We start from the raw sequence: 15,670 nt of genomic DNA, 5'->3' as shown, positions 1-15,670 counted from the left end.
CTAGGAGATGGATCCAAAAAATATTGCTGTGGTTTATGTCAAGGAGCATTGAGATGGGTCCAAAAAATATTGCTGTGGTTTATGTCAAACAGCGTTCTGCCTAGGTTTTCCTCTAGGAGTTTTATAGTATCTGATCTTACATTTACGTTTTAAAACATTTTTTATGTTATAAAACATTTTATGTTTTAAAATGTTTTAAAAACATTTACGTTTTTAAATCCATTGAGTTTATTTTTGTATATGGTGTTAGAGAATGTTCTAATTTCATTCTTTTACATATAGCTGTCCAGTTTTCCCAGCGCCACTTATTGAAGAGAGTGTCTTTTCTCCATCATATATTCTTGCCTCCTTTGTTATATTGAGTTGGCCAAAAAGTTTGTTCAGGTTTTTCCATAACATTTACAGAAAAATCTGAACAAACTTTTTGGCCAACCCAATATATTAATTGACCATAAGTGTGTGGGTTTATTTCTGGGCTTTCTATCCTGTTCATTGATGTATGTGTCTATTTTAGTGCCAGTACCGTACTATTTTGATTACTGTGGCTTTGTAGTACAGTCTGAAGTGAGGGAGCATGATTCCTCCAGCTCCGTTCTTCTTTCTCTGTTTCGACTGTTCAAGGTCTTTTGTGTTTCAATACAAATTTTAAAATTATTTGTTCTCTGAAAAATGCCATTGGTAATTTGATAGGGCTTGCATTGAATCTGTAGATTGCCTTGGGTAGTATGGTCATTTTAACAATATTGATTCTTCCAATCCAAGAACATGGTTTCCATTTGTTAGTGTCATCTTCAGTTTCCTTCATCAGTGTCTTGTAATTTTCAGAGTACAGGTCTTTTGCCTCCTTAGGTAGGTTTATTCCTAGGTATTGTATTCTTTTTGATGTGATGGTAAATGGGATTGTTTCCTTAATTTCTCTGATATTTCATTGTTAATGTATAGAAATGATACAGATTTCTGTATATTAACTTTGTATCCTGCAACTTTACAGAAATCATTGATGAGCTCTAGTAGTTTGCTGGTGGCATCTTTAGGATTTTCTGTATATAGTAGCAAGTGGTCTGCAAACTGACAGTTTTACTTCTTCCTTTCCAATCTGGATTCTTTTTATTTTATTCTTCTCTGATTGCCATGGCTAGGACTTCCAAAACTATGTTGAATAAAAGTGGTGAGAGTGGCATCCTTGTCTTGTTCCTGGTCTTAGAGAGAATGCTTTCAACTTTTCATCATTGAGTATGATGTTAGTTGTGGGTTTGCCCTATATGGTCTTTATTGTGTTTAGGTTATGTTCCCTATATGCCCACTTTCTGGATAGTTTTTTATCATAAATGATGTTGAATTTTATCAAAAGCTTTTTTTCATCTATTAAGATGATCATATGGTTTTTAGTCTTCAGTTTAATATGGTGTATCACATTGATTGATTTATGGATATTGAACAATCCTTGCAACCCTGGGATAAATCCCACTTGATCATGGTGTATGATCCTTTTTATGTATTGCTGGATTTGGTTTGCTTTTAAGCTCAAACCTCAGTTCACAGATTTGTTAATAGTGAGAGCTGTCAATTCTGTAACTTCCGAATCAAGATAATTATTTAGCTGCTTTGAGAATTATCAGCACAGTAGTTCTGTACTTGATGACATGCATGGGAGATGCAAAAATCCCTCTGCAGTTTTGTAAGTTTTTACACTTGACTATAACTCAGAAAAACAGAAAATTTTATTAACCATTTCAAATTTTGGTCTGTGCTGTTTTTACCAATTTACTTCTAGTCATTCCAATATTTCAGATATATCCATGGGTACCCACTGAAACACTGTATTTCCATTTGAAAGGGTAGATTTCCAGAATGATGAAAAAATGTGAAAGTCAAGAAGAAGGAGAGAGACAGTATCTTACAATATATATAGGAGAAGGAAGCAAATCCCTTAAGGAAATAATGTTAAAATACAACTTTGAGAAGAGTGCCATGACTGATTTAAAATAGCATTCAGTACCACCAGCTCTGGATTAACAGAAACATATACTCAAGTTATGAGAAGAGTTGTGGCCTAAATGCTCTATTTTCACAGCTTCTTTACGGTTTGCACCGTAACATGCAGATATTGTTGAGCCCAGAGGGACATCATTCACATATATGATTTCAACTGGTAGGAATTCCAGTTAGCATTACACTAGAAATTTCAAGGAAGAACTTTAAGTCACAAACCCTGTTGAAACATCCCCAAATATGCACTTACCAGAAACCTAAACTGGCTTTACCTGAGTGATAAAATAGTCCTGATTATTACCTCTGAGGGCCTCAGCTAGGTGTAACATCAACTATTTCAGCCTACTCCCTGAACTCTCTTTACAAACACAGTCAAACCACAGAAAATAAGATACTTTTTTCCAACAAGATATTTGCTCACATGCTGCTTCACAGGGCTACCAAGCTGTCCACTAGTTTATTTCACACCAGGAGAGGGACTCAGCTTGCCTTCTGGATTAGATCTTTCCATCAGAAACTTAAGACTATGCAGTTTGCCTTTGGGATACTAATAGTGCTTATTTTGCAGTAACGTTTTTATTGATAGTAAGGCCTTTTTAAGACAATCGTTGAGGATTCTGGTATAACTGCCACATCTTATAAATTCCATTTCTCCTATTTTTTATGGTGAGGTAAATAATTGATGGTGACTTACTTATGTATATAAGCTTTCTATGAAAATAACTCAAAAAATTTAATTGATTTAAAAATATTTTCCTTTTTCTAAAAAGGATGTGTGCATGTAAATGTATGTCTGCATACACAAAGAGCCTTCCAAATGTTTTATTCCTCCCCCCATAAAAGTTTATAATTGTCTGAAGTTTGTAGATGTAACAATATTTAGTGATATGAGTATGTCATAATGATAATCAGAATAAGTGGATTTTACCGGCTTGTGTTAAACTTACATATACCTTATATGGGCCAAATGTTTTTGCTAGTAGTCTGCTTATTTCTTCACATAGGGTTCATGTCTGTACTAGCTATGCATGAGTTTTTAGACATTTTTAAGTTTGCTTTTCTCTTGTGGTAAGATATAATGTGCTACAGTTTGAATACCATTCTTTAAAAACCCAGGGAATCCAACTTATATTAGAATACAAAGTCGTAATGATGATGTGTTTGTGCTCATGTTGATGAAGTACAGCTGAGCTCTTGAGTTTTTTTTTAATATTCTTAGTATTTAAAAGGACGTTCAAGGTAATACTTAAAAATAACACTAGAATTTCAGAATATGACTTGTATTAAATGTGTTTATAACTGGTAACAGATATTATTGCCAAGTATACCTACAAAATAAAGGAGGTCTCATAAAAGGAATTAATTCCAATACTGCTTTTCCTTTACTAGCTTAAAGGAAAAGTGCCCAGATGTTGAATGAATTTTATATTAAGACCTCAACTGGAAATCACGGCTTCATTTCACATAAGAGTGGGAATTGTGTATTGTTATAAGTGATGTTTTAAGATAAGCGGTGTTTTTAAGATTTTGTTTTGTGTTTCAACAAAGGAAATTGCCGCATTACAGAGTTTTACCATAGTTCAACTACCTAAAATGTTTTTCCTTACATACAGCTTCAGTTTTAAAACCACTGAACATGGGGTCAGTTTTCTTACAAATCTAATACTAATGTAGTTCTTTTATAACCATTTTCTGGATGTATTAAAAAAGTTATGTCATAACCTTGGCCCTTACAATCATAATTACCTACCTTAGTGTATGTGAAGATATTTTATTTGTAATTTAGTGAAAATTGTGTATTAAAACATGTCCTAAAATTCAGTAGTATAAAAAACATGTCCTTCTAAAATTAAATAGTATATCTGTAGTGGAAGCAATTCAAGTTTACATAAATGAGTTCCAGAAATAATTGTTCCAACTTACAGGAGAGTAGCAAAGTCATAATGATGATGTGTATGAGATTTCTTTTATGCCTTGATAAGTTAATTTATATTTTTTCTTTTAATTCTCAGATATTGTTATACTTGAAAAAATCTGAAAAAATCTGTAGTCTAAGAGTTTTGATGTCCATCCCAAGTATAGTCAATGAATTACTAAATAATTTTAGAGATTATGTCTCAAATTGTATGTAGTAATCATTTTTAAAATTTGTTAAGCACTTTCTATGGGACAAATGTTATGCTAAGTATTTTAAATACAGATAACAGAGATAACTTAATACATAACATATATTATTATATTTATAGTTGCACATGTAAAATATATTTTATATAATAGTGTCTATATTGTATATTAATGTTTTGAGTAGTTTAAATGTAAATTTACTATAAGATACAGGTCTAATAAAAATATTTTTTTACTTTTTATTTTATATTGTAATATAGTTGATTAACAATGTTGTGTTAGTTTCAGGTGTACTGTGAAGTGATTCAGTTATACATATACATGTATCTATTCTTTTTCAAATTCTTTTCCCATTTAGTTTATTACAGAGTATTGAGCAGAGTTCCCTGTGCTATACAGTAGGTCCTTGTTGATTATCTATTTTAAATATAGCAGAGTGTACGTGTCAATCCCAAACTCCCAATCTATCCCTCTCCCCCAACCCTTCCCCTCTGGTAACCATAAGTTTTTTCTGAGTCTGTTTCTGTTTTGTAAACAAGTTCATTTGTATCATTTTTTTTAGATTCCATATATAAGTGATATCATATGATATTTGTCTTTCTCTGTCTGACTTACTTCACTTAGTATGATAATCTCCAGGTCCATCCATGTTGCTGCAAATGGCATTATTCCATTCTTTTTTAATGACTGAGTAATATTCCATTGTATATATGTACCACATCTTATTCTTCTGTCGATGGACATGTAGTTTGCTTCCATGTCTGGCTATTGTTAACAGTGCTGCAAGGAACACTGGGGTGCATATAGCTTTTCGGATCATGTTTTTCTCTGGATATACGTGTGGGATTGCAGGGTCATACGGTAGCTCTATTTTTAACTTTTAAAGGAACCTCCATACTGTTCTCCATAGTGGCTGTAACCATTCACGTTCCCACCAACAGTGTAGGAGGGTTCCCTTTTCTCCACACTCTCTCCAACATTTATTGTTTGTAGACTTTTTCATGATTGCCATTCTGACTGGTGTGAGGTGATATCTCATTGTAGTTTTGATTAGCATTTCTCTAATAATTAGTGATGTTAAGCATCTTTTCATGTGCCTCTTGGCATCTGTATGTTTTCTTTGGAGAAATGTCTATTTAGGTCTTCTGCCCATTTTTTGATTGGGTTGTTTGTTTTTTGGATATTGAGCTGCATGAGCTCTTTGTAAATTTTGTAGATTAATCCCTTGTCAGTTACATTGTTTGCAAGTATTTTCTCCCATTCTGTGGGTTGTCTTTTCATCTTGTTTATGGTTTCCTTTGCTGTGCAAAAGCTTTGAAGTTCCATTAGGTCCCATTTGTTTATTTTTGTTTTTGTTTCCATTTCTCTAGGAGGTGGCTCAAAAAGGATCTTGCTGTGATTTATGTCATAGAGGAAAACATAGGCAGAACACTGTAAGAGTTTTATAGTGTCTAGCCTCACATTTAGGTCTTTAATCCATTTTGAGTTTATTTTTGTGTATGGTGTTAGGGAGTGTTCTAATTTCATTCTTTTACATGTAGCTGTCCAGTTTTCCCAGCACCACTTATTGAAGAGGCTGTCTTTTCTCCATTGTATATTCTTGCCGCCTTTGTCAAAAATAAGGTGACCATATGTGTGTGGGTTTATCTCTGGGCTTTCTGTCCTGTTCCATTGATCTGCATTTCTGTTTTTTGTGCCAGTACCATACTGTCTTGATTACTGTAGCTTTGTAGTATAGTCTGAAGTCAGGGAGACTTGATTCCTCCAGCTCGGTTCTTCTTTCCCAAGATTGCTTTGGCTATTCGGGGTCTTTTGTGTCTCCATACACATTTTAAGATTTTTTTCTTCTAGTTCTGTGAAAAATGCCATTGGTAATTTGATAGGGATTGCATTGAATCTGTAGATTGCCTTGGGTAGTATGGTCATTTTGACAATATTGATTCTTCCAATATTTTTTTCTTTTAATTCTCAGATATTGTTATACTTGAACATATCTGTAGTCTAATTCTCAGATATTGTTATACTTGAACATATCTGTAGTCTAAGAGTCTTGATGTCCATCCCAAGTATCATTGAATTACTAGAGATTATGTCTCAGACTTTAAAAAATATTACATACAGTTTTAAATATAAACAGAGAATTTAATACCTAACATTGTTATATTTATAGTTGCACATACAAAACATTTTATATAATTGTTTATATATTGTATATTAATGTTGAGTAGTTTATATAATACAATGGAATGTTATATATAAAATATAAATAAATGAATGTAAATTTACTATACAATACAGATCTAGTCTTAATTTTATTTCCCACAACCCCTCTGAAATAGGTATTATTAATGTCAATTTATAGAAGTAAGTGAGACACAACAAAGTTTAGTAATTTACCCAAGGTCTCACAGCTAGTAAATGATTGATTGATAGGATTTGAGTCAGTAGGCTGTGCTTTGAATCAGTAGGCTGTGCACCCATTTATGTTGTTGTTAGCCAAGTTTATGTTGTAATCCCACCAGTAATCAATCAGTCAGGCCAAAAATTAGGTTTAAAAACTTAACTCACGGGCTTCCCTGGTGGCGCAGTGGCTGAGAGTCCGCCTGCCGACGCAGGGGACACGGGTTCGTGCCCCGGTCCAGGAAGATCCCACATGCCGCGGAGCAGCTGGGCCCGTGAGCCATGGCCGCTGAGCCTGCGCGTCCAGAGCCTGTGCTCCGCAACGGGAGAGGCCACAACAGCGAGAGGCCTGCGTGTGGCAAAAAAAAAAACAACTTTAACTTACTTACACATTCATATAACAGTGATTGCTAAGCTGAGTTTGGAGATAGCCAATCATAAAACCAAATGAGTAGTGATAGAAGAGGGTACTAAGAATTCTAAAATTGTAGTAGAGATTTCAAAACCTGGATTGTGATCATTTTTCACATGAATTTAGGAAGCCACTACGTACTTTCTGTACTTTTTATACCAGCAAAATCAATCTCTGTCTTAGATTCTTGAGCAGCTCAGACCTGTAAAACCAACAGGTGGGATCTGAGGCTTTTTTTAAAGTTATGAAAGTGGTACATACACATTAGAGAACAAAGTAGAATTAAAAAAACAACAAGAAGAAAAGTCACTTAGAACCCTGTCATCAGTAAGGAACATTATTGCCATTTTGGAGTCCTTCTTTCTAATGATCTGTCCATACACATGTTCACACAGTGGCGATCATACTCCACAGTACAACATAGTATAAGTTTCTTACCACATCATTAAATTTTTTTAACGTCATTTTAAATTATTGTATGAGAGTCCATTTTTATACGCTGTCAAACTATTGCTTCTCAAATCTTTCTCCCCACCAAAGAGCTAACTCCGAATGACATGGGGACTAGAGATTTAACTAAAAGTGGACACTCACATGCAGGAAATTGCTTCGAAGTCTGTATTATTTCAACAGTTTATAGAAATTTTGCATTTTACTTGGTATATCTACATTTATTTTCATATTTAAAAATATTAACTCTCTCATATCCTTGAGTAAAATTAGTGCTCCAGGAAGATGTACTGTTTATAGCCTATGGCTCCACACCTTCTTGCACTTATTTGGATGTTGTTGCCCTTGCTCATAGGAGTTCAAAAATACCATGAGCACGGACAGCAGCACCAGAATAAAACATGTCCTTCCAATCACATTTCTAAGGATGACACGTATTCAGGTACAGAAGTCCCCATAGCGCTGGCAAAATTCATAGTCATTCCAGTGTACTCCAAAACTACAACATAGCGGCTTTGGGAGAACTCCGAGAGAGGTTCATCTGCTGTTTCATTGCTCCTTTGCATCATCTACACATTACAAAGTGAATAAGGACCTGGTATCTCCTCTTTTAGACATTGTGAGAAAGAAGAAGTGGCAACAGTGAAGGCTGTTCATGAGTTTTAAGAAGAGGTGTCTAGAAAGAGGGATTGGCTTTAAGTGCTTTGCTGTAATGATCAGCATGAAAATTGCCTGTTTTTTTTTTAACGGCTTTTACTATTAGTTCAGGTTGTAACAGATCTTTCTTGTTAATATCTTGCTTAAAAGTTTCATATAGAACTAGGCACTCTACAAATTCCAGGTTTTTGTCCTCTTCCACATTTGAATTCCTATTAATTCATAGTAACTGCTGTTCTATAGCACTGTAGTATAGTGGTTATCATTACAAATAATACTTAGTAGATTTGGAGGGTGAGAATTATGAAAGTAAACTGCTTAACTCAAAGTCACTCAGAATCTTAGTGGCCAAACTGAGATGCATCTAACCAACCTCGGTGCTCGTCACTGACATCCTCATCTTGAAAAGTTGTAGCTGTCAGTCAGTCACCTGGTGCAGAGCTACACTATCCAATTAAAACAAACAAAAAATTAAAACGTTCCAAATTGAATAAATATTCAGCAATAAATAGAAATGTATATAACAGGTGGCAAAAAGTTGCAACAAAGCTTCCACGTTACTTCCATTTGTGGGCTCTAACACATGATACAGTTCAACTCTGGGCATTTGTAAGATTCCAAAGAGATGTCAGCACTGTTTTGGGGAAACAGATTTTGAGTTAGGGCAATGAGGACTAGGATTAAATGAGTTGGGATATATGAGTTTTGTGTTTAAAAGGAAAAAAAATCTATCTTTTGGAAAAATTAACCTTTGCTTCAAAGTTTTTCTTTTTTTACTGAAAATATCTTCAAAATCTATTGTGATTCCTTCCAGAGATGGTTTGAATCATTTCCTCTAGTTGGTATTACAAATAGATCAGAGATACCTTCACTCCTCTAGCTAGATAGTTTTGATTTAATCATTTTGTGTGTGTGTGTGTGTGTGTTTTCCCTAACATTTGGTTTAACCTAACTTAGCCTTCCTGAATTATGTTTAGTACTTATTTTTTTTCAAGAAAAGAATAGCTTTCTCAAAATTTATCATCTGCAAATTCCATTGCATTTGGCCAGTATTAATTATAGCAGCCTCACAGAGTGGATAGGTTTCTTGGGGGGTTTTCCTGGTGACAGGTGCCATCTGCCAAGATCAAAGACACATGTTTATTACATCTAGAAGCTCTAAATCTTAAGACTTAATTTTCCAATTATACTATTAGATGGGTCTCTCGCTGCCACAGCATCTTTCCCAGTTTAGTAGTATTCATAGCTGTACTTTTCAGAGATGCTCGATATTCACGTGCCCTTCTCAGTATTCAGACAGAAACAAAATAACAATATTAGCAAAGTTCTTCGAAAGTTACCAGTAGAATACAAGGAATTTAAACTTGTGTTTAATTCTAGATACTCTTCTGACCTAAAAGTAAGTCAGAACAGACAATATTTCAATGTATAAATTCTGTGATAACTGATTAAAGGAAAGCTTGCTAGAATCTCTAATAGTTTTTGGAAGTAATTAGAAGCAAAGCATAATTTATTATCCCTCTCTGCATGACATAATGGAAATACTTAATAGAAAAATAAATGAAATCTCAAAACAGTAAGAAATGCAATTTACTAGACCATAATAATTTGCGATATTTAGTTACAGATATACAAAACAGTATAGACTTTAGCAAGAACCAGAAACTAATGTGTGTTCTTATGTATGACCAGAGTAAGCTTTATCTACAGCTATAATATTTTTTTCAAACTGGATATCATTCTGTAAGAAAGGAACAATTAGAAATAAGACTGTCATCCAATTTTGTGTAGAACTAAATATTTTCATCCTGGAGGCTTTTGTTTTGTGTATGTTATATTGATATTGCTAGAATTGCAAAAGGATGATATATTTTTTTTACAAGTTACCTTCTCAGAGAAAAATATCATACTTATGAGAAAAATATGAAATAATGCATCAGATAATTCTTTATAATTTACATTTGATTATTATTGAAAGTATCATCTTATAATATTTCCATAGGCCATCAGGAAAGTTGGCAAGGGAGCAGAGACCCAGAGGGACAGGATGAGGACAGGAGTCAAGAGGGTTCTAGCCTCACTTCTTCATTTATTTGTGTCCTTGAATTTGGCACCTGTCAGTGGTCTAAGAAGAAAAACATTAAATAACTGTTGGCGTCTACTGTATCTTAAACCCATAAATGTTTCATGGAATAAATTTGACAACTTTTAACCTTTTTTAAAAATCTAGGCTTTTGATATTAAGTCAGATACAGATAAATGGAAATCCATGATAAAAGTGCCACCTCAAGTTACTAGCCCATCTCCTGGTGATCTGTATGGGATGGTGGTCTATTAACTAACTTTCTTTTCTCCTAATAAGATTACTTTCCATTCATGGATACCAGTGTCATTGGGTTTAACTTTGAGAAACTATTATCAGGGGACTGATCTGGAACCGAGTTCTCCACTAATGTTTCTGCTGGCTTTGCTTTTTCTCAGGCTAAGCGTTCTACACTGGAATCTGGATAAAGTATTTCAGCAAAGCACTGAGTTTACTTCTGTCCAACCTATGGACTAATAGCAGACTCAAAGCATCTACTATTTCATTATTTCCCCCCTAGCATCAGCAAGGTATCACTTTACGGCATTATTAACTTGAAAAATATGCTACAAAGCATATTTCTCAGGAGTTTTGCTCTGACATGGGTGGGGTGTAGAGCCTGGTGGGGATGTTCTGCCAGGAGTATCCATGAGCTTGTAACAGTTTCCTCTGGTAGAAACTTCCCAAGCAAGTGCCTCCACCATAGTAGAGAAGGGCGAGCTGCATTGCCAAAGTGAAAGCTTTTCTTTTCCAGTTATTTTTGTTTTTCTTCCTTCTGTATCTTTTATTTCATATGGTTTAAAGAACAATATGTAGAATTGGGAAAAATTTTGTGTTAATTTCTCAGTTAAATTTCCAACACACCCTACCTTAGTTTTCTTGACGTTCAGAATGGGGACAATATGACCTATCCAACCGTAGTATATACAAAATGGAAAATGGTTTTTGTAGACACAATGAAAAACTGTTTTCATATAAAATAATGAGATCATACTAATGTATAATATCTTTATTTTTAGCTCATTATTTAAATATCTCTTTAAAAATCTATGCAGATGGTTCACAAGCACCAGCCAGACCTCCTAAACCACGACCCCGCAGGACTGCACCAGAAATTCACCATAGAAAACCCCACGGGCCTGAGGCAGCATTGGAAAATGTCGATGCAAAAATTGCAAAACTCATGGGAGAGGGTTATGCCTTTGAAGAAGTTAAGAGAGCCTTAGAGATAGCCCAGAATAATGTCGAAGTGGCCCGTAGCATCCTCCGAGAATTTGCCTTCCCCCCTCCCGTCTCCCCACGTCTAAATCTATAGCAGCCAGGACTGTAAACACCAGAACACAAAGCAATTGCTGAATATTCCAGATGTGTGGAAAGGAGAAAAGTGAGATGGAATTCAAGAGAGAACGTCTCCTCCTCACGTGGCATCTTGAGAAGAGAAAGGCTCGGAAGTGCTGCCTCTCAGAAGACAGCTTCTTGCTCAGGATGCCAATGGCCACGGCTTCCTTATTTTTGCTAGCCATACTTTTAAATCAGGGTTGAACTGACAGAAATAATTTAAAGACGTTTACTTCCCTTGAACTTTGAATCTGTGAAATGCTTTTCCTTGTTTACAAGTTGGCAAAGTTGCAGTTTGTTTTTTAGTTTTGTTTGGGGACTTTTTTGATACCTGTACTGTGTTCTTGATAGACCCTCTGTACAGTGGTCAGGTCTGCTGTAACATTTTCTACCAACTCCCTTGCTGTCTGCGTCAACAGCTAAGTCACATATTCATTTTGATCGCTCCCATCCCACCCACCCACCCCCAAACCCAGGTCCAGTTCCATTTCTCCGATTTACAAGATGCTTTAAAGGTTCTGATTTTCAACGTATCAAATTAATGCAAAAAAAAGTGTGTGGCCTTCACTACTGAGTCTTTTCTTTGGAAACCATCACTGTTGAGAGATGGGTAAAATCTGAATGTATAAAGCATTTTTTGGTCAATGAATGCCTTTTATAAGGGGTTTTCATATAATATAGAAGAGCTTCCCTTTTCGTGTAAGTTTTGTGATCTTCCACACTCTCACCTTTGTCATCCCAGGGGTGTCACGGCGCTAAAAACAAAAACCTACAATATTAGAAAGCAACTACCGCAGAGGTGGGAGAACACGCTTGCACGTGACAATGCCGTATTGAAGTTGTATAATGAGGTCCCCTGATATTTATGCCGCATTACTTTGAGGCATGCTGAATAAGAGGGCCGTCTCCCAGAAATACATTAATAATTTTCAGATAAAACTATCACCATACCTTTCCCGAAGTGGAATAGAGTTCATTTCCTGTTTGAGTGATTACACTCTGGTACCTAAAAAGTTTAGGAACCAGTTCATATTGCAGTGGAAACGTTACATCTTCGACGCACTGTTAAGTGCTCATGCTACTGTGGCATTGTTTATTTTTCTTTTGCAAAACTCTTAGTAATTTTCTCTCTCCCATCAAATTAGAGTCCGTATTTAATTTTTCGATTCTCTCATTCATTGCTCCACATTGCTCCATCCAGTCAGGTATAAGACATTTATATAGTTTTGCCTTTTTTGCAAAATGGAGGTTGGTTCTTCAGAAACCGTGTTATTACTTTTAATAAACCTACAAATATTTATTGGGCATCTATGATGTGCTCCACGCTGTCAGGCACTGTGTTCTTAAAGCACAAACCGTCACAAACTGATTCCATTGTAATATTCTGTTATCCTTTATCGGCCCTTTTGATGGTGAAAGTGTCTCTGCTGGACAAAGCCTGGAAGGGTTGCACCAGCGCTTTAGAATTTTCAGGCAATCTGCTTTTTTTTTTTTCTTATTTAGTGAAGAAATTAGACAAAACCAGGTCTGTGTTAAATGCTTGAACCCACAGAAGGCTTCCTAAACGTGGACTGATTGATTGCAGGTTTGTGCACGTTTCTGCCACTCCTTTAACTTCACACAGTGTGATGTAAAAAGATGCATCTCATAGTGAGTCTTTCTTCAGGATTTGAAAGCATGTAACCAAACATGTGGCAGAGCCAAAGGAAATTAACAGTCAAGACTTGTGTAGTTATTGCATTGACCTGTGGAGGGAACTAACGCATTCCTTTGTGAGCTGACATGTGCCCTTACTTGACAGTTTGATCTCCTGACATGAGGTACCTGAGGAGTCACAGGCCTTGGATAGTTTGTGCTTATATTTTAATTTCTTCAGCTGATTCTGAGCTGGTTCATGTCCCTGGAAGAGAATTTTTAATTTGCTTTAGATGTTCTTCCTGTAAGTAGGTATATGAGGGCAGTTTTTTACACTTTTAAAAACTGCATTGGCTAATTCTCCATTGCTTTATGAACCCCATGTTATGTCATCATGATTTTTCATTTATTAGTTTCTGATGTCATGTTGGAATAGCACTGTGGTTCTTTTTTTTTATGACTTGCTGATCTTAGGTACAGTCTAAAAGCCAAAAGTTGCCACTTCATTGTGATAATATTGTTATAACATTCTTAATAGATTAGGGAAGGATGTAAAATACGAATGTTAAGAAGTATAGTATATTCTCATTCAAACAATTCTCAAAAATGTGAAAATTCCCAGTGAGGATTAGAAAAAGACTGGTGACAATATAGAAAATTTAGGCCTGAATTTTTAAAAATCTATTTTGCAAAGAAAACTTACTAGCCTCCACCAAAATCTCTCTGTATCTAGTACTCAATAGCAACAATTAGTTTTATCATTAAAAAGAATGAATCAAAATTTTGTATGGAATGGAAAGAGCGAAACTTGCTGTCAAACATTATCATGAAAAACCTATTGCTACCTATTACCTATGACTTATCAAACTCAAAAGTTTTTTTTTAGGAAATAATTAAACCAAAATACATTTTTAAATTATAAAAGTGACTAGCCATTGATGGTTGGAAATGAACCAGGTTTGGTTTCACTGTGATCCAAAAAGTTTGACATTCCTCCCATGTCTCAAGACTTGGTAATATGATTATTTTTAAAGCCAGTATGATATATAATTCATATAATTAAAACAGATTGTGGCCAACATTAACCTGCTCTCCCCTGTCCCCCAACATATTCTGGGGGTAGAAATACTTATCCTCAAAAATAGTCCAGTAAATTAATCTCCACAATCTCTTTTTCCCCTTGATGTCTGTAATATCTATCCTGGCCAGATTTTCTAGAATTGAATCAGCAGTGCTTACGGTGATCTTGAACTTCCTTCCACAAAGATGACCTTTAGCCCCTCCCCATCCATATTCCCTTGCCTATATTGCAAAGAGTAGTAGAGCCCTAACTGCAACTTCAAAGGGCCCATTGGTTAACTCAATATTTCACACACAAGAACACTTGCAAAGATTTTTTCGTAATGTGAATTTTTTCTCTTTCAGTTCCAGAAGCATTTCCTACAGTTTGGACATTATTTTTCCTCTCGGATCTTCAACTTGAAGCTTTAATTTGCACTGAATTATCTAACCTGGTTAAAAATTTAATCTTTTCTCTTATGCTGACAGATTTGGAAGCAAATTACAGTATGTTTTCAACAATACAGGTACTGCCTGTTGACCTGGAATTTTAATGCTTCTAGGAAAAGTTTCCAGAAAATGACAGCAGTTGAGTGAAGGGTTTTCTTCCCAATTTACTATTTTATTTTTTTAATGCCTTTTTTAAACTTGTCTAATATGGCAAAATAGTTATGTGTTCAATTAATTTATATTTTATTCATCCTTTTTCAATTCTGGTTATTATGTAAACGCCAGTACTTTATCTGTTCCTTTAAGGTATTTTATAAAATGAATGTTAACAAAAGCAGAGTTGGTATTTTATTTTCAAATGAATGCAAACATTTCTTTCACAGCACTTCTATGTTGTATTTTTTTTCTTCGTGTTAAGCAAAAGACATTTGACTTAAGAGCTAACCGGCCAAAGTGGTACAAAGTACCCATCCCAGATGATTTAGTTATTAAATACCAAAAACATCATTTAAAGATATTTCACATAGATAAGCTACTCCCATGTCTTAGAACTGAAAGTCAAAGTTATATTAAGGTTCTGAGTAAGAAACATCCTATCTGGGAAAGGCTGACGGTCTTCTGATGACGTACCATATAATTGTTCATTCTTAGCCAACAGTAACATTTATTCTTTACATTGATTTTTCTAATCATTTGCTACTGGCCAGTACATATTAGGGAGAGAACAATGGCGATAAACCATGTTAATAAGTGCTTTTATATCAGGAACCATAGCAGAATGTTGTGAAAATCATTGGTACACGCAAAATCTCATGCATAGTAGTGCTTCAAAGCACACATAATTAAATGGAAGATACAAGCACGTAATTCCAATACAGTAAGTACTGTACATAAGTTATCACATTGTACTGGCATTATGTGCTTATGGTAAGTGCAGAAGAACTATACTGGGCCCTTAACATATGCAAGGAACTTAGTATCAAAGCATTTAATGCTTTGTGACCACCTAGAGGGGTGGGATAGGGAGGGTGGGAGGGAGGGAGACCAAGAAAAAGAAAGTAAATAAAGCA

General features: G+C 35.1%; 1 protein-coding gene across 1 annotated transcript in view; it reads left to right on the top strand.

Moving 5' to 3' along the window:
- Positions 1-13,382, top strand: part of CBLB (Cbl proto-oncogene B) — a 211,273-nt gene extending 197,891 nt beyond the window's left edge. Inside the window, exon 18 of the mRNA XM_082840327.1 lies at positions 11,174-13,382. Within this exon, the coding sequence (XP_082696453.1) occupies positions 11,174-11,433 (260 nt within the window). The 3' untranslated portion in view covers positions 11,434-13,382. The remainder of the gene's footprint in view (positions 1-11,173) is intronic.
- The last annotated feature ends 2,288 nt before the right edge of the window (positions 13,383-15,670 follow it).

This window comes from Leucopleurus acutus (assembly GCF_964270905.1).
Source record: "Leucopleurus acutus genome assembly, chromosome: 5".
Classification (NCBI taxonomy): Eukaryota; Metazoa; Chordata; class Mammalia; order Artiodactyla; family Delphinidae; genus Leucopleurus; species Leucopleurus acutus.
The sequence above is the reverse complement of the archived record's forward strand: the minus strand, read 5'-3'. Positions and strand labels throughout refer to the sequence as shown.